The sequence below is a fragment of the Eublepharis macularius genome, chromosome 15, assembly GCF_028583425.1.
Source record: "Eublepharis macularius isolate TG4126 chromosome 15, MPM_Emac_v1.0, whole genome shotgun sequence".
NCBI lineage: Eukaryota > Metazoa > Chordata > Lepidosauria > Squamata > Eublepharidae > Eublepharis > Eublepharis macularius.
This window is the reverse complement of record NC_072804.1, coordinates 18,321,598-18,341,142: the sequence shown is the minus strand read 5'-3', so window position 1 is coordinate 18,341,142 and position 19,545 is coordinate 18,321,598. Positions and strand designations below refer to the sequence as shown.

The 19,545-nt window shown below is 48.0% G+C and overlaps 1 protein-coding gene across 1 annotated transcript; it reads right to left on the bottom strand.

The window, feature by feature from the left end:
• Positions 1 to 3,424: 3,424 nt before the first annotated feature.
• QDPR (quinoid dihydropteridine reductase) lies at positions 3,425 to 18,278 on the bottom strand. Its single transcript, XM_054999894.1, has 7 exons — positions 18,136 to 18,278; positions 16,246 to 16,338; positions 14,433 to 14,529; positions 12,203 to 12,343; positions 8,563 to 8,671; positions 5,609 to 5,692; positions 3,425 to 3,656 (listed from the first exon to the last, which is right to left on the bottom strand). Exons 1-7 carry the CDS (start codon positions 18,226 to 18,228, stop codon positions 3,551 to 3,553), a joined length of 723 nt encoding a protein of 240 aa, XP_054855869.1. The 5' UTR covers positions 18,229 to 18,278; the 3' UTR covers positions 3,425 to 3,550.
• Positions 18,279 to 19,545: the final 1,267 nt, after the last annotated feature.

The following is a 19,545-nucleotide window of genomic DNA, read 5'->3' as shown; positions in this document are numbered from 1 at the left end:
AGATGATCTGTTTCAGATAAATTTGAGACATTACTTCCCTTTTCCAGGGCAGATCCCATAACAGCCTGGCACACCCACAGCCAGCCAGTTTGGTGTAGTGGTTGAGAGCGGCAGGATTCTAATCTGGAGAACCGGGTTTGATTCCCCACTCCTCCGCTTGCAGCCAGCTGGACGACCTGGGGTCAGTCACAGCTCTCTCAGCCCCACCCACCTCACAGGGCGATTGTTGTGGGGATAATACTTTGTGAACTGCTCTGAGTGGGCGTTAAGTTGTCCTGAAGGGTGGTACATACATTGAATGTTGTTGTTGTTGTTATATTGTTACAGGAGTAAATGAGATGATTCTGAACTGCAGACTCGCCTTCACAGTTGAAGTACCCAGGCAGAACTTCCACATCACCTATGAAAGAACTCTTTGGCGGAACTGGCTCACCGGTGCAACACAGATCCGTTTCTGTCATTCATAAGGTGGTGGTGAGTAATCCGGGATACCGGTATCAGTAAGCACAGACTTCTAAGAAAGAATAGTGTTGTGTGATTTTGGAAGACACACCCATTTCCTAGAATGTGAACACTTAATTCAAATTTGAAGGCAACAGTACCAGAGTGTGCAAACCCTAGTTTAGGAAAATTGAACTTCTGCTCTTTCCAGAAGGCTTCTGCACAGAGAAAATGAAGGACAGGCTGTGTAAACCTTTGCAGCTACAAACCTTTTTCTGCTTTCAAGAAACTGCTCCTGCTTCCCAAGCTGTGAAGACAATCCTTTGTATCTTTAAAGCCAATTTGCCCACCTTTAAAAAGTTGCAAGGAAAACGCCACATTCCGCTTTATAGAGCATCCAAGATCGCATTCAGAGCCAATGTTTGTTTAGCACGTTTACTCTGTGGCGCTTGCAACATCTTGCCTGACTATTTTAGGGTGTTCTCTTTTTTCAGGGTTTTTTAAAATCACTGAGTGAACATATAACCAGAGGTGATCAGTCAACCAAATTTGCTGGCAGCCTTACCCCATTGCTAGTCACGCAGTTTGAGGAGGTAAGGGAATGCATAGCCTTATGGGCAGGGCTTTTTTCTGGGAAAAGAGGTGGTGGAACTCAGTGGGTTGCCCTCGGAGAGAACGGTCACATGGCTGGTGGCCCCGCCCCCTGATCTCCAGACAGAGCGGAGTTGAGATTGCCCTCCGCGCTGCTCAGCAGCGCGGAGGGCAATCTCACCTCCCCTCTGTCTGGAGATCAGGGGGCGGGGCCACCAGCCATGTGACCATTTTCAAGAGGTTCCGGAACTCCGTTCCCCCGCGTTCCAGCTGAAAAAAAGCCCTGGTTGTGGGCAATCAATAGAAAGGGGCAGGGGGCATAGGGGGCAGGGTCGGTCTGTACAGCGTTAAGCATCCAGCCGCTGACTGGCAAGTATCTTTAGCACGGGGAAATCACTGTAGAAGTCAGTAGGGGCTGCAAGCCAGTCCTTAGCAGTGGAGGGATATCATGCCACTCAGCTGCCACTATTATACTTAAAACACATGCAGAAAAATGCAACTCACAATGCAATTCTGCTCCAGTTTAGGGACCAGAGTCTAGCATGCTAATTTGAAATACGCACAACACACACACAAAAGCAGGGTACCCGAAAGGAGTTGCATCGAGCATCTCATTTCCCCTTTCCCCCATTATTTTCTCTTCCCTGCAAGCCCCCATAGCCTCTCCCGTTTTCCTGCTTCCTTCTCTCCTTCCCACCCACTAGCAAATCCGCCCACATCTTCAAGCTTCCCCTCCTCCCCTCCCCTGGCAGCCTATCCTTGGGAAAACTCTTGTGTGGTTCCAGCTAATGGGTCAGGCCAGGCCCAGGTGAGCAGTAAAACCTGAAAGGACTTGGGGGCACCTCACTTTTCCCTGTATTCCTCGCCCCACTCCTTTCCACCTATCCTATCTCCTTTCCATCTATCGGCTCCCGTGCTGTATTTATTACTTATTTACTTTATTAACACCCCATCTTTCTCCACAATGGAGACTCAAAGCAGTTTCCATCCTCCTCCTCTTCCTCCATTTTATCCTCACAACAACTCTATGAGGTAGGTTGGCCGAAGATCATGTGGCTGGCCCAACACCTTCCAGAGAGCATCCATGGCAGAGCGGAGATTTGAACCTGGATCTCCCAGATCCAAACCTGAAACTCTAACCACTACACTACGCTGGCTGCCATACAGTGGCTGCTGTTAAACAGAAGCCAGCTGCAGGGCCTGGGTGAGTCATGGGATTTGTGTGATATGAAATCGTCTGGTGGCGTCTAGTGGGCCTGGCCTTTGTAAGTCCTCCCTCAAAGGCAAAAATAACCCTGGAAAGGGCTCTGCTTCCCCACACCACTAACTGTTACGGACAAAAACAAAGACTGCAGTACTGTTGTGGTTGCCTAGCAATGGCCACAGAGACCATTCATTTCTTAAAGCTATAGATGCTGCCTCTCGTATTTTGGGCGGTTTTAACCTCAGTGGCCCTTTTCACACTACTAACCGCCTTCCGAAACATAGTGAGATGTAGCGCAAAAAATGCGGAAGACGCTATCTTCCGCGTTTTTTGCGCTACATATCTCATGATGTTTTGGAAGCCGGTGAGTAGTGTGAAAAGGGCCAATATATATATATATTTATATTTCAGATTTTTCTGCAAACCTGGGGTGTTCTCAGATATGTAGAAAGAACTGTCTTGTCTATTCAGGGTCCCTATCCCCAGATTTGGCCATGCTGAGAATGAGCTAAGTGGGGAAATGGAGAAACATTTAAACCCTCCTCTATGCTAATATTAAGCTGCTGCTCCAATACTTTACTTTGTGGTCTTTTATGGAGTTTTGTGAGCTAGCAAAGGACACTCAGCAGAAAGGGAGATGGGAGTCCATCTTTGCTTATGGTTAACATTTATTAATGACACCTGACAAAAAGAACATCTGGATGAAAAGTCACAGAAATACTACGGGGGGGGGGGATCTCCCAAATGGCAGATCAGCCACACGGATATACATCATACAGTTAAAACACAATTTTGACCCATTACTACAATGTTTTGATTTTCTTAAGGTTAAAAGTAATTCCCCAGCAAATGCTGCAAAATTATTTATTTAGATCCCATTTTCTTTCCCCCAATCAGGACCCAAAGCAACTTATCACGTTATCATCACCACAGCATCCTTGTAAGGTAGGTTAGGCAGAGAGATTGCGATAGGCCCAAGGCCACTCAGCAAGCTTCCACGACAGCGTGGGAATTCGAAACTGGTACTCCCAGGGCCTGGCCTGACATTCTAGCCACTACACATCATGCCAGCCATTAGCAAGTCTTGAAATTTGCAGTCCTGATTTAAACGAAAGAAACGAGGTACTTTTGGGTAATTCAGAGCAACTGGCTCCTGGCTAGCAACAAAAACAGAATTTTCAGCCTTGCTCCACAAGAGCGATCTTTTAATTGACAGGAAGTGAAGACCACACAGACGATACACACAGACATACACTTGCTAAGACTCGCAATGACTTTGCTTTTGTGGTCAGCAGAACTGAGACCGCCTCCTTTTCAGAGATGGGTGGCCGTAAGCTCCGTCTTTCCTCCCGTAGTTACCACCTGGATAAGACTGCCTGAGCCCGGCCGGTTCTTTCCAGTGACCCAATCATGAAAAGTTCTGTTAAAACACACACACACAAACAAAAAATCATGAACCAATCTCAGGACTTTCACTTCAAATTATTATTGCTATGGTCAGAGAAATACTAAGTGGTTCCAGTTTTCTAAAGCATTTTCTTTCATTCATTCATTCACAGTCCACCTTTCTCACAGAGTCCCAAGGCAGATTAAACAGTGCAAGAACTAGGACATTCATTGAACTAAAAGCAATAATGAACAACAGTTAAGGCATTCAGTGAACAGATGCAATAAAATAAGCATAAAGGCAAGCACAGATATGAAATCTTTCTGAAACAAAAGAGTAACTAATTAACATGCCATATTTAGGAACGTGGAAGCTCCCCAGTAGGAGATAACGACATCAGTAGACAGTACCCAGTAGCATGGTCTAGAGTCCCTACCCCTATCAAGGCCCTATAAGCGGAGTAGAAAGCCTTCCTGTATAATTCAGTTTTGTAGTAAGTCAGGGCAGTAAGAGATTTCCTGACCTCCTCAGGCAAGCCATCCCATAAGGTGGAGGCTACCACAGAGAATAGAGGAGTATGAAGATGGGTAGCCATGTTAGCCTGAGTGTAGCAGTAGAAAAGAGCAAGAGTCCAGCAGCACCTCTAAGACTAACAAAATTTGTGGTAGGGTGGGAGCTTTCATGAGTTACAGCTCACTTCTTCCGATAGTGAAGATGAGAGCTGTATGGGCAGCTGTTGGTTTTGCCCAACTGCAGGGTGGTATCTGCAGAAGGCCCTCTTCAGATAAGCAGAACCAATGGGAGAGGCGGTGGCACAGATATGAGAGGCCAAGGCTATGAAGGGCGTTGAATGTGAGAGTCATGACCCTGAACGGAGCCCTGGAACTGATGGGCAGCCAATGGAGTGACTGCAGAATGGGAGTGATAGGCAGGCTCCATCTAGCTCCTGAGAGTACACGAGCTGCAGTGCTCTGCACCAGCTGGACTCCCAGAGTCAACTTTGAAGGCAGACCTATGTGGAGTGCATTACAGTAGTCTAGACCTGATGTTTCTGTGGCATTAATCCAGGTGGCCAATCAGCCGTGACATGGAAGAGGGCCATCTTCCAGGCTATCTGAGTCCAGAGAAGGCCTTTGCAGCTGCATTTACTTGCCTCTCGAGCAGCAGTGCAGGGTCCAGTATAACCTCTAGGCTTTTACTTGAGTCAGCCGGGGTCAACTGAACTCCATCAAAGGGCAGAGGCACAATTTTTAACTGTGCAACCCTCACCAGAGTTAACCCCTTAGAAGGCTGTAACTCTGCCGAGGGTGGCACTGTATATATCTGACCGGAATCCATTCCGGCTGGTATGTAAAGACTGGCCTGAATGAATGAAATTCTTAAGCAATAAAAATATATTTAGGCTGCATTCAGACATTACTTTTAGCCCGCGTTACACTGGGATGTGCACAAATCTGATTTTTGCTGGCCCAATCCTCCTTCCACCCCCTTTTCAGACACAGACTCCTGGGTAGAAACTAGCTCCAGTTACTCTAGATTTAAATTCTAGTTGGCAAGAGTCAATACTCGGATTAACCCACTGCCATCAACCACCACCATTCTGGATTTGGGGGTCCAGACTCTCAGACCCAAAAGCAGAAGGCTTCCCTACTGGTATCAGTCCCCCAAAGATCCTTTTGCAGTCTTTGATCTGTTTGGTCAAAACAGTTTGATGATTTAAGGGCAGAACCCGGAAGGCGCTCCTGGCTCTCTCACTCCAGTGTGTCTTAATGGAAATAAGCCCCACGCATATGAAACTAAAGGCGAGAGTGACGTTCCAATTTTGGCAAAGCACTGAAACCATTCGCACGTCATGGGAAACACATTTACTTTCATTCCCAGGAGATCTGAACCAATAGGCACCCAGGAGATTTTCAATGGGGCAGGCAACAGGGTTACCAAACAACACAGTCCCAGCCGCTGAGCAAGGAGGCCTGTTTACTCACTCTGCAATAAAATCCAGTGGTGTCCAGGAGCTGAAGTCTGCGTCAGGCATGGATTTCCTGTTCATCGGGGTATCCAAGGTAACCCTAGGATGGAGAAAGATAAGCCCTTCGCTTGTCCGTTGGCACATCTGATAAACGTGGCCTGCATTTCCATGGGAGACTGAAACTCCTTTGAGTCCTGGACACCCCTGACTGTATTCGTATTATTTTTTTATTAAGACCTCGCCCTCCCTTTGTGTAGAAAGATACTCTATGAACACACAAGTTCACACAAATCAAGGCGCCTCTGATCCTTAAGCACTTCTTATTTGCACACAGAGAAAAGTCATGCAAAGGTATACAACACTGCCTGCTGCCCCTTTAAACAAAATGCTCTGCAAGGGCAGAACTCTGAATAGAGAAGCAACGGGGGCGGGGGCGGGGGATTAATGACTTTGATTTTTAGTTTTCTCACAGACTATGAGAACCAATGCACTTCTCCAGCATAAAAAAGGTGATGATGACAATTCCTGACAGGTCCCATCGCACAGCCTAATCTACCTCACAAGGTTGTTGTGAGGATAAAAGGGGGGAATGGAAAACCATGAACACTGCTTGGAGAACATCACAGGTAGGTCAGGGGGATAATAATAATATAACAACAAAATTTGGTTTATATACCGCTCTTCAGGTCAACTTAAAACTCACTCAGAGTGGTTTACAAAGTGTGTTATTATTATTGCCACAACAATCCCCCTGTGAGGTGGGTGGGTCTGAGAGAGCTGAGACTGACCCAAGGTCACCCAGCTGGCTTCACGTGGAGGACGAGAGAAATCAAACCCAGTTCTCCAGATTAGAGTCCCGCTGCTCTTAATCACACTAGCTCGATGTGTCAACAAATATCCCACGTCCCAATAAGCTGGACTAAACTCATGCTACTATTTTCTAACTTAGACCATATATTTTATTACAGCCATACACAGAGAGAGGGACAGATATTTATATCCTGCTTTCCTCTGTGGTCTGGGACCCAAAGTGGCTTTTAACTCATTCCCCCTTCTTCCACCTAATCCCCACGACAAACACCTTGGGAGGGTAGCTTAGGCTGAGAGAGTCTGACAGACCAAAGGTCACCTGGCCGAGCAAGGAGTCAAATCCTGGTCCATCCAAGGTCCCAGCTCGACACTCGACCCACTACACCACACCAGCCCTCAGGACTAAAGCCTCGACCTTAAATCCCCATCTCTGCTTTGAGCACCTCGGCCTACATACTGCACGTGCAGCCATCTTCTGGGAATGAAAAGACACTCTAAAAAAGGGGACACATCCTTTTCGGCCTGCACAGAAAAGGCACCTAGTCCCTTTCCCTCCCCTCTGCTCCCCTTTACCCTCATCCCTCCCCTTTCTATATTACATTAATCTTTGTGGCAAGCCCTAGGATAAATTGGTTTTTTTATATACACGTAATGAAAGTATCTACTCTCTACCCTATAAAGCTATGATATAAAGCTATGAACTTCAAATACACTTCCATTCTAACATTACTTTTTTAATTCATCTGATGAAGGATAATGTGTAGTGGAGTCACAAGCATGTTCTAAGCACTTCATCTATGGGATCTTGGAAGGACTGCAACAACAGCCCTGTGAGGTAGGCAAAGATCATTAACCCTCATATTGTTAGGGGCGGCCTAAGGCTGATGGAGAACAACGGCTTGCCTGTGGCCGTGACCAAGCTGATGGCAGAGGTGAGATTCAAACCAGAAGGCTTCTCAATCACAGCTTCATCTCGGACCTGAGATCTAGGTGTGGTTAGCTCGTGTTCATCTTTTTTCCAGATGTCTGCATTCTTTTTAAAGACTGCAGAAGCTGCTGTTAAAAGGGAAGAGGGGCTATTTCATTCTTTATGGCCTCCCCCAATGGAAAAGCCCCAGTGGGAGTAACAGCAACTGCACCCAGTAACCAAGAGCCAGTTTGGTGTAGTGGTTAAGAGCAGCAGGACTCTTATCTGGAGAGCCAGGTTTGATTCCCCACTCCTCCGCTTGAAGCCAGCTGGGTGACCTTGGGTCAGTCACAGCTCTCTCAGAGCTCTCTCAGCTCCACCCACCTCACAGGGTGATTGTCATGGGGATAATGATATCCTACTTTGTAAACCGCTCCAAGTGGGCATTAAGTTGTCCTGAAAGGCAGTATATAAATCAAATGTTATTATTATTTATTATTATTGCTACAAGGAGGAAAAAAGGTTGTGAGGAAAGAGAAAATCACGGAACTCCCCACAATGTGTCATTTTGCCCGACGGGCCCCAGATAAAGTCAAGAGCACTGTGCACCAATGCCACAAGGGAAGAAGAAATATCTCAAGGTGCCATTACATGTCATGGGAGAGGGGACGATACAGTCAGGATTTTCATTGTGTTTTTCAAAAAGCAAAATGCAGTTGTGATGAGGGGAGTCAGTGTGGACGGGAGCCAGCATGCAGGAGATGTTTAACTCTTGCTATATTTATGGGAATGTGCTCCCTTGCTGGGAAAACTAGCAGCTCGAGAGAGGGGCGGCAGGGACTTGTGAATGAAAAGGGTTAAACCCTCCTTCCATCTGCTTTTGTCTTTAGGAAACAAAAATTCCCTATTGATCAATTCACAGACATCTTTCGCTCAGCTAAAAAGCCCCAGACGATTTCACCTTTCCTGGTAGGGAAACTTCCAAACCCTCTTATCACTCTGAGTACTTTCCCCAGCTCTAGAGTATCCTTTCTGGAATGGGGCAACCAGGACTCTGAACATTGGATCGGGCCATGCAGATCTGCTCTGCTAGCGGAGGCACTTTCCGCCACAACAGACCTTTCTCAGAAGGAAATTTCCTTCTTCTGGAGCAAAGGGCCCCTGCTAGTGGAACAGATCCGTGGGATCTCAGATGTGCTGCAATTTACGAGAAGACTGAGAAAGACGGTGGAGGTCCAGAGCCAGCCACTTACGGGAGAATGGCCACTGCTGCAGACCCCGGTGGTAAGCCACTGTTTGCCCCAGCCAGACTCTGGCACAACTGATGGACGGCTCCTTTGGCCATACCGTAGCCAATCATTCCTATAAGGAAAGAGCACAAATGTCATTCTCACACGGGATTGTGTTGAAATTAGACAGGAGACGCAAAAGAATTTTAAAACAGTTTGATAGAATGATCCCAAATGCTTTACTGATTCTAGCAGGAAACCACCTAATGGCCATCTCCACATGCTCTTGGAAACATGGATGCACGCAGGTACGGAGGCACCAGGGAACTGGTCGGACCACATTTTACAGCGTAATAAAAAGTAAAGTCACAGCAACAACAGCAAAGCCAATGGGGCGGGGGGAGTAAAGCTGGGTCCAGACTGGACCACTGCAAGTTGTAAGTGAGAGCTGCACACTTAACCAATTGATTTACCAAGCCCAAAAAAGTTCCCCACATGCAGAAAGCTAGCATCTCAAGAAGAGAGGCTCTAATACAGCTTTCTCTTCAGTGTCTGGTTTTCTGGTGCAGGGAATGTTTTTCTATGGAAGAGCATTAAATCAGTGGAGCCCTCTTTTGTAGTGTGAAGTGGAACAGCCCAGGTACAAATTTACGGCTTCTGTGCAAATGAGACTCGTGGGTCTCAGCTCTCCTCCTGCCCCTCCCCAGCCTTTGCGGCACATGCAGCGAAACGGTTTGATCCGTGTCGATCAGAAGGTGGAATCTCTCGACCCCACAACCTTCTTTTCTTATCAAACAGGGGACAGAAAGCTCAGACAGTACTATCTTGCAGTAAACATGAGACAATCCAGATCAAAGCATTCTGTTAGACGTGTAGGAGGAGCTGAAGACCGTGCATGTTTAAAACTTCGTTGAGTTTTGGTTTATATCCCAGAATCAGAGTGTACCATAATAAAAAAACCCCCTAAAATCTGTTATCAATCTAAACAAGTTCAAGATCAAGGCATATTACAGTCTCGTTGCACCCATAAGCATAAGAGGCAGGAAAGATCGGGATTTACTAACCTGAGATGCAAGAACAGAACAACTGGATGTGACCAAAGCACCATCGAGGGTCCTGTTTCCAACTCTAGCCACCCATTCACTTTTGGGAAATACACAAAAAGGGCATGTAGGTAATAGCCGCCACCCCCCGCCCCCTTATTGGTCCTGGTATTCAGAGGTATACTGCCTCTAAACACAGAAGTTCCTCTTAGTCATCCTTGTAATTGCCTCTGACAGAACTTTCCTCCATGAATTGTTTAACCCCCTTCTAAAGCCATCTGATCTAGGCGCCATCCCCACATCTTGCGGCAGCGAATTCCGATGTGTAATTGCCACTGAATGCATTGCATGTGAAAAGCCACCGCATAAGAGTGTAGCCCAACCAAAGTAGAGCAGTTATACATTCCACTGAAGTACAACTGGAGACAGAGTGTATTTAAATCTCATTCATTTATGTATTTATTTTGTTGGATTTATATCCCGCCCTCCCCGAACGCGGGTTCAGGGCAGGTCACAACATCATAAAAACCACAACTTAAAATACAACAAATAACAGTTAAAAACATAAAACAATAAAATCAACAGATCTCATTAACAAGTGGAGCGGAATAAAGCAAAACAGGGAAGGGAGCAGCAGGATAGTTGGCCAGCTCCTCAACCACTCTCACAGGCCTGGTGGAACTGAGCTCAAGATCAGGGGGCCTTCCAAGTTCCAGTCCAATTCTGTTTAATCAGCAGTTAGATCGTGGGGCCTACTCTCAAGAGCATGTGCACAGACTCCAGAAGGCCTTACTTCCAAATAAGCAGACTCAGGGACAAATGACACACTAAGTTTTATACTCAGGGCTCATTTCGAGGGGGAACGCACAGGAACGCAGTTCCGGCAGTTCCCCAAAGAGGTCATATGTCAGGTGGCCCGCCCACCTGACCCTCAGCCATTTTGGGCCGTTTCAGCCTGGGTTGGGACCGAAACTGCTTGGATCGGGCCTCTGACAGGTGGTGGATCACTCTCCCACTCAGCAGCAGCCTGATCCTGACCATTTTGGGCCCCTTTTCGGCCATTTTCAGCCCCTTTTTGCCATTTTGGGCCCAATTTTGGCCCTAAATGGCCAGGATTGGGTCCAAAACAGCCAGAACAGGTGATGTCAGGGGGTGCGGCATATGCAAATCAGTCATGCTATTGACACACTTCTGGTGATGTCAAGGGGTGTGGCACATGCTAATGAGTTATGCTAATGAGTTCCTCCAGCTCTTTTTCTACGAAATGACCCGTTTATACGAAGTCCCAACAGGAACTGGCAGCCATGCTGCAGATGGGAGTCCCAGGTGGCAAATCCACGCAAAGGCATTCAGGGGTCCAAATCAGATCAGGATCACTCAATGGGAAGAGGAGGGAGTGCTGCCTTTCCCATGCACCATTCTTTGCAGCCAGAATGGCCCGGGGGTCACTGGGGGGGCATTATTTCCCTATTCAGTCCACATGTTGGCCCCAACAGGGCAAATAACTTTCTCCCTGGCCGGAAAACAGTGTGGGGGGGGGGAGGCAAAAGACTCCTTCCCCCAAGCCATCATCCTAATGGCTCCACCTCCCCATGGTGAACTCGTGTAAAACGTAACACAGAGTTTGGCCCCCAGTTGTGCTGCATGCCTGTAGCCTTACACACTCTTACTTGTGAGAAAGCCCTCTCTAACATAGCAGGGATTGTTTCCAAGTCAATCTGCACAGGATCTGCCCATGACCGTGTTTAAATTTTGCTGGATTTCTAAAAAAGATGTGGCTTAGCGAAAGGGGGCATTGCCAGCACCTACAGGCAAGGGTGTGCGTCTGGCACAACTTGGTGGCAGCCCAAGGAAGGCACGAGCTCCACTCCGGGTGGCTGACAGCATCCAGCTGCGGGAGAACACCACCTTGCTGTGAAGAGGTGCCCCAATGCTCCAGGGGAGCCCCTGCTGCATTCTCCAGAGGCAACTGGATGAGATTTCCAGTGTTTGGCAGGTGGGACTTCTGTACCTTGCTTAGCTTCCCCCCTCCACTTGATTAGAATAAATTACGCAAATCTGCCCAATGCACCCAACTCTCACACGATGCAAATTCAAGATTTCTTGGTACAGGATGTGGATGACTTGGGAGGTCTTTCATTCCCGCCCCCCTCCCAAAGCACAGAGCCCTGCTGATCATTTCTTCTGCTGTTCGCACACTTTCCCCTGCAAGACATGAGTTAAAAGAACAGCAGGGCCCCGATACAACCGATTGCAAAAGAGCTCGAAAGGTCATTGGTCTCCAGAACAATGCAAGCCTAAGCCAAAAGCCAAAGTAAACATGCTTTGGGTTAGCAAAGTCATGCAAACAGGAGCTCAGTCTGAGCCTCTCTCTTTTTCCAAGCAGCAATGCGCTGGATCACTCTCGGCGCATCCTGAAATATACCACAGTAAGGCCTCAAAAACATTTTCCTAGGTTGCTGCTTTCAAGCTGAGAGTCCGACATTCCAGCCATGAGTATCGGAGCAGCTCTACGGGGCAGTCGCGCTGCAGAGCAAAGAATGTGGCAGCGGCTTTTCTTAAGCAGGACTAATCAAAGGCCTGAAGAACTATTACACCCCAAAGTATTCATAATATTTTACCTGGAGTTCCCGCTAACGCAGCTTTTGCACCCGTCAGAGTCAACAAGCCCCCTTCCTTCAGGTGTTTTGTAGCCAAGTGGCTGGAGATGGTTGATGTCCAAACGCTCTGCTTCCACATCAGGTCACTGTTTTTGTACAAAGCTTGGCCAAAAAGAAATTGCAGGGAGTCAGCCACGAGGGCTCAACAGCACGGCCGACTCCTCACTCGGAGCTCCCGGCCCGCTTTCTGCCTGAATCATCCCCTCTGCCTCTTTTCGGTCCACTTGTCAGGGTTTTCATTCCTTCTGAATTTTTTGTGCTGCAGCAGAAGCTCAAAAGAGCCAGCAAGTTCAAACTTCACTCATGTTAGCAGGCAGATGTGTGCGCCTTCCGATTATGAAAGCCGTGGTAAACTAGCCATGGTTCGGTGTGGATTCCACTGATGCAGAGATGTAGCCTCAACTCTCCGTTTGATATAGAAGTAGTTTAGACATTGTGCGATCCATGATTTCAGTAAGCTATGGTTAGTGTGAGTGTCTAAATGCAGGCTACTCCAGAACCTATGGTTCATTATGGTTCTTCAGACCAGGATCTGAACTTGGCTTATTAACCATCGTTCGCCTCGACAATGGTTGCACACAATGCCTGAATGCAGGCAACCTGGCTTACTCCTGGCTTGCCCTCTGGCACTGTTCTCCCAGGCAACAGAGAGGAGGAAATCCCGGCAGGATCCTGAAAAAGCCTGGGGTTGATTTTAGACTCTGTACGCTAACTTCCTGAAGTTTAATGGAAAACAGACACTCAAACCAGATTTCCCCCCCTAAACATGCTTTGATCTCCTTAAATGCCAGACCGAATGGGATACAGCTAATATTTGTGGGATACTTGTTGCGAAACCATATGGAAAGTTATTTCTGACAGCAGGCGCTCTGCCGTTCAAAGAGGAACACACATCTAGGACTGCACTGCCTGTGCTAACGTTATGGAGAATTTTCGACACAGCGCCTGAGCTGGCCCCAGAACCTCAATCGATTTGGAAACATCACTTTGGATAACATCAACCCAGAGACAAGGCTGAGCCACAGTTCAGCTGACCCCGTATCATCCCTGAGGAGGAGCATTTTGCTACAGAAGCTGGCCACTCCCCGTGATGGCATCACTCAGCCCAAAGAACCTTCCAGCCTCTGAGCCAAAGTACTCAGGCAGACAAATCAGCACAATTATGTATGTCATTCTCATTACTTAGGAAATCCAAATGGGAGGTTAGCCAAGAAGAATCTCCCTGTTTCTTACCATCAGGGCTTTTTTTCAGCTGGAACGCGGTGGAACGGAGTTCCGGAACCTCTTGAAAACGGTCACATGGCTGGTGGCCCCGCCCCCTGATCTCCAGACAGAGGGGAGTTGAGATTGCCCTCCAGTGGCGCGGAGGGCAATCTAAACTCCCCTCTGTCTGGAGATCAGGGGGCGGGGCCACCAGCCATGTGATCATTTTCACCAAGGGCGATTTAAACTTTTAAAAACTCCCCCCTTGTTCCAGCTGACTCAAAGTGACGTCATTGGTCCTGGAAACATGCGTGCACTTTGCACGCGCACATGTGGTACCAGGGGCACCACCTCCCACCAAGAGTTGCCCCCTGTGCTGGCAACCCACTGAGTTCCTCTTTTCCCAGAAAAAAGCCCTGCTTACCATTAAAAAAAATCTCTTCTCAAAGCAAAATTGTGGACACTTCCTTTTAGCTCCATCCTAATAAATATAGTCACAGGGCACGTTCAGGAAAAAAATGCTTTTAGGTCCTGATTTAGTTACCCTGACATAAAATATCTTAGGCATCCATCTTTTTAAAAAATCCAAAATATATGAAGTCACGCTAAATTATACATCATCAGCCTTATGGTGCTACGCTGTTCAGGGTAACTCAAGCCCGTTGGGTTTAGACTGGATTGCACTATTAGAGGCTTAAATTTTTACTGATTCATATCACACTTCAATAGAGGTTGAAGGCTGCTGCTGTACTCATCTCCTGACCAGATAACAAAAGGAACAACGTAGTGCTACCCAACAGCATTGTTCCAGCTCAGCATCAAATGTCTGTTTTTTTCAATTTCCTATTGTACGGTCTATTGAATGTCCCAGCCACTGATCGCCCGGACTTGCACTGTGTAATCTGCCTTGAGTCTCAGTGAGACAGGCAAATTATACATAACGTAAATATAAATGAATAAAAATTGCACTCATGAATTTGCAGCTTACATTTGGCTTTAGCACTGCCCCCAGCCCATCCGCCTGCGACGCAAAGGATAGCATCAACCTTCTTGTCTCCCAGCAGCTTTCCGACATCTTCTGTCACCTTGAAAGACGGGAAGAAGTTACGAGAATACTCTCCCCAGAACGAGAGTTCGTAAACACCCAAATTCAATACAATCATGCCCTCTAAGCTCAAAGGATCATCCTTCAGTCCTCAAAATGCAAACTGCTGCCTCTATTTGCCTGTACGGGAAAGGGTATTCAGCCAACCCCTGCTCAGTTCTGCTGTTTGAAACCTTTCTCTCTGCTTTGTCACAAGCATTGTAAAAAAGAAAAACATAACCCCCCCCTCATTAAATGCTATTAATGAAACAAGAAGCCCAGTTCCAAATAACAAGAACTAGCAGGGACTGAAGGGCTGGCCGTCCTTTTTCCTGACCGCATGGCCCAAGGCAAATTGAGGCTGCACACGCCTGCCATTTGGATGGAATAAGTTACGGGAGATTCATCTCTTCCGTTCAACACGCCCCAAGGTGCTACGTCTGGGCTGGTACTCACACAATTTAACACCAACATTTTTTTAAAAAAAAATCTGTACATATTAGGTCAAGGAGAAGGCTAGAATCCTTCAATCTCTTATTCATTTTGTTACATGAAATAAGTTCTTGGGTATAGAGAAGCAGAAAACTAAACTATTAATACTAATTAGGTACTGATGCCACTTGAGTGAGCCAGCCAAGATCAACACCTGCAGGCCAAGACTGGAAATTCTCCCCCCTCCCATCACCCCCATAGGTGGTGTATCTCTGGAGTGCCATAAGTCATCATTATAACATTATCATTACTATCTGTTTAAGGGCTGCAGTCCAGCCATTTGACAGGAAGATTCTCCCATTTTAAAGAAACCATCATGAGGACCTCTGCTCCTTCTGCATTTCCGTCTGTCTTGAAATGTCAAAAGTGCATCAAGAAACTCCACCCAAGAAAGAAGGGCTGTTCCCCTGGGTAACTGCTGCTGTAGCACAGTGCTTAAGAGGTTCAGCTGCAAATCAGCACTCTGCTGGTTCGAATCCCACTCCTGCCACGAGCTCAGTAGGTGGCCTTGGGTAAGCCACTCCTTGCAGCTCCAACTCCCCAGCTGTATTGTGGGGATAATAATAACACTGACTTGTTCACCGCTCTGGCTGACACACTAATCTGTCTAGAAGAGCGGTATATAAGCACAGTTATTATTATTAACTAACCTCCTCTGGAAAACCTGCAAAGGTTACCCAGGCAACTCCCAGGTTTCATTCTGACAGCTTTAACAAGTAATAATAAACTTATTATTTATTTATTTGATTTATATTCCGCCCTCCCTGCAATAGCAGGCTCAGGGCAGATTACATTCAATATAAAACATGAAGATATATATTTATATATACACTTTAAAACAGAAATAAAATCACATAAGTATTATAAATATTTAAAACAATGTGGCAGCACTTCTCAAAAAGGGATCCACCACCCAGTCCTCTCTACGGATGTTTAACAGAGAGGCTGGGCAGAGAATACATCTGATAGGGAGGGCAGATTTTCCTCAATTCGGCCGGCGGGGAGGCCCTAGCCAGCGTCAACCGTATGCCTGGCGGAACAGCTCCGTCTTACAGGCCCGGCGGAAAGATAGCACATCCGGCCGGGCCCTAGTCTCTTGCGACAGAGCGTTCCACCAGGCTGGAGCCAGGACCGAGAAGGCCCTGGCTCTGGTTCACGCCTCCTTGGGGCCAGGATAAAAGAGGGGGGTTGTTGTTGTTGTTGAAATGAGAGTACGGACAGTTACCTGATCGGCTTGTTCAAGAAAAGAATCGCTCGTTTTCACAACAATGTTGGCACTGGCCTCATCATTTTCTGCTAAATCAATGCTGGCCACCCACTGATAAAACAAAACATTAAAAATGTTTTAAAAACAGTGAACAGGTTCTGTTCAAATACAGTGCAGACATGGAGAAAGGTGAGAAGCTGGTCCCATCGCTGTAGACTTTCCTTCCACACATTGCTAGTCAGGGACCTTTCCCTCCTGCCTACCTGGGATATAGCTAAGATCTAAATTTAACCCCCTTGTTTGTACAGCGGCACCTCGCCAAAAGCACATCAGCTCTGAGCAGATAAACTGTCGAAATACAACCTGGGAGGCCAGGATCCACCCCCCTTCTGGCAGGAAATTTACTGGATACCTTCGGCTCAGCTGCTCTCTCTCTAGTTCTAACCTACTTTACAGGGCTGTTGGGAAGACAGAGAGAGGAGAGGAGAACGAGAGGTGCATGGGCTCAGCAGCCAAGCATCTCCTTTGCATGCGGAGAGCCTAGACTTGCCAGCTCCAAGCTGGGAAATTCCTGGAGATTTGGGGGGGGGGGGGGTGAAGCCTGGAGAAGGGAAGGTTTGGGGAGGGAAAGGATCTCAGCTTAAGTATAATTCCATAGAGTCCACCCGCCAAAGCAGCCATTTTCTCCAGGGGAGCTGATCTCTGTGGCCTGGAGATCAGTTGTAATTCCAGGAGATCTCCAGCCACCACCTGGAGGCTGTAATCTTCGGAAAGCCGCTGGTTGAATCGCCAGCAAAAAAGGAGCAAGTGAAGTGAAAGCCCTCGGCCTAACAGACTGGCAAGTAGCTGCCAGGCAGAGGAGACAAGATGCCCAAGGGCAGGTTTTTATGGTCAGCTCACACATGCGCCTCTCCGAGAATGAGCAGTCAGAGATTGCAAAATAAAACACCCTAAAGACATTTATTTCCGCACCAGCTTTCACGCCCACTTCATTTCCTGCCTTTGCGCCGCAATAATTCCTTGCAAATTCTTTTGATGGGAAAGGCTAGTTTTAATGGGATCAAGCTGGGGGGGGGGCTTTAACTCCTGTAACTTTCCATCTTGAGCTTTGCCAAGCCTAGAAGAGTAAGGCTTAAAGCAAAAGGTATCAGACCCTCCCGTGACAAGTACTGGATGTTAAGAAATCAATCCCCAAGAATTCAGCATGTGTTTCGGTAACGAGTGATACATCAATCGAATCAAAGTGCTCATGTGCACTAAACAGTCTTTTGTTCTAAAAGGATATCCTCATCTAAATTCTCCAAATAACAATCATGAATATAAATAGACAATAAATACCTTCATATACACGTATAGAAAAGAGTCCAGTAGCACCTTTAAGACTAACCAACTTGACTGTAGCATAAGCTTTCGAGGACCACAGCTCTCTTGCATCTGATGAAGAGAGCTGTGGTTCTGGAAAGCTTATGCTACAGTCAAGTTGGTTAGTCTTAAAGGTGCTACTGGACTCTTTTCGATTTTGCTACTACAGACTCACGGGGCTAACTCCTCTGGAACTACAAGTTGTATATGGCTGCGAGACCTCTTGTATGAGGATATCCTTTTAGAGCAAATGACTGTTTAGTGCACATGATGAGCACTTCGATTCACGAGAGGGTCTAACACTCTTCGCTGGAAACCCTAGACATACCCGCGGACGCGCCTCGGTTTGGTTCGGTTAAGCCGGGAAGAAGCACGCGATCCGCAAGCACCGCCGCGAGGCTGACCCCGCGGCCAGTCTGTAAACCCAGGCGCGCGAAGGGAGCGAAAGCAGCTCGCCCCGGGCTCTGCGCCGCAAGAGCGTCCCGCCGCCCGAGCCCGGCATTGGCGCCCTTGGCGAGCCCCTTCCCCGATCGCCAGGCGCTTTACCCAGTCCTTGGCCCGGAAGGCTCGCACGCATCGGCCGCCCAGCGCGCCCCGGCCGCCGTAGACCAGCACCCGAGGAGCCTCCGCCGCGGCCATGCCTCCCTGCGCCCGCCTCGGAGGGCGTTCAGCGGCTCCGCCTCCCCCGGCGCAAGGCCGCCAGGCAGGCCGCGCCCCCGACGGACAGAAGCGGCCTGCGCCGGCGGGGAGGGCCGGCTGCGCGCGGCAGGAGCCTCGGCTGGGAAGGGAGGCCGCCGCCTGGCTGCGCCCTTCCAAATGCCGTGCGGAGAACCGCGAGTTGCTAACACACGAGTAGCGATTTGGGCTGTGAATGGCCACGGCTGTGAGCGAACGCAGTGGAGCTTAGGCATGAATGGACACACAACTCTCCGCAGGGGTTTTTTTTGTGTTTGTTTTTTTGTACTTGTCACCTGTATGCTGTGCTTGTAGGAATATTGGGGGGGGGGGGGGTCCTTTTGATTTAGAAATCTGTTTTTGTATAAAGATTTCGCCCATACCTTCCTCTCTTTTTCCCAATCTTTTGGGTTACCTAATCAGCCGTGATTTGGCGAGTGAGTGAATGAGAGACCTCCTACGAAGACCAGGGTTGCAGAGGCAGGCAGCGGCAAAGCCAAGCTACAAGTGATGCCTGACACTATTTGGGCCCTTGTCAGCTTCCCTCAAGTTTTGATGGGAAATGTAGGCATCCTGGTCTTGCAGCTTGGCTCTCCATTTAATGGAAGTTTACAGAGCAGCAGTCTATGGGAGGAAGAACGTAGTCGGGAGGGGACGGGCTTTTGCTGGGTGTCCCCCCTTTCCCCTCCACTGGGTGAGGGGGGGTTTCTGTGTGTGTGTGTGGGGGGGGGTTCTGTAAAAATGGAGAGCCAAGCTGTAAGACCAGGATGCCTACATTTCCCATCAAAACTTCAGGGAAGCTGACAAGTGTCCAACTCGTGTCAGGCGTCACTTGTAGCTTGGCTCTATGAGTCTCTTGCCATGAAAACCTCTCCTGGGATTGCCGCAAGACTCGAGGGCACTCTCCACCACCAATCAGCCGTGAAAGTGCCATAAGACTCCTGTTTAAATCAAGGTATTTTAGGGTTGCCATCGTCTGGGCGCTGGCGGGAGAGCTCCCTGAATGCCAACTGATCTCCAGGAGATCAGTTCCCCTGCAGAAAATGCCTGCCTTGGAAGGTGGATTCTGTGGCATTGTGCCCACCTAATGTTCCTCCCCTCCCAAGGCTCCATCGTCAAAACCTCCAGGAGTTTCCCTGCTGGCAACCCTAAAATACGCTTCAGTATTTTGTCACTAGTTACACCAAGCAAGGCACGTTATGTCCTGGGCTGGTTCCAGATAGTTGCTAGGATCAGTTGCCATGGAGAAGACGCCGGCTCGGGGGGGGGGGGGAACTCTAC

Coding starts and splice junctions, on each gene's coding strand:
- QDPR (XM_054999894.1), bottom strand. CDS start 18,228: ATGGCCGCGGCGGAGGCTCCTCGGGTGCTGGTCTACGGCGGCCGGGGC. Junction 14,530..16,245: donor TTCTTGAACAAGCCGATCAG/GTAACTGTCCGT, acceptor CCGTCTTTCAAG/GTGACAGAAGATGTCGGAAA. Junction 12,344..14,432: donor GGGCAGTGCTAAAGCCAAAT/GTAAGCTGCAAA, acceptor TTTTTGGCCAAG/CTTTGTACAAAAACAGTGAC.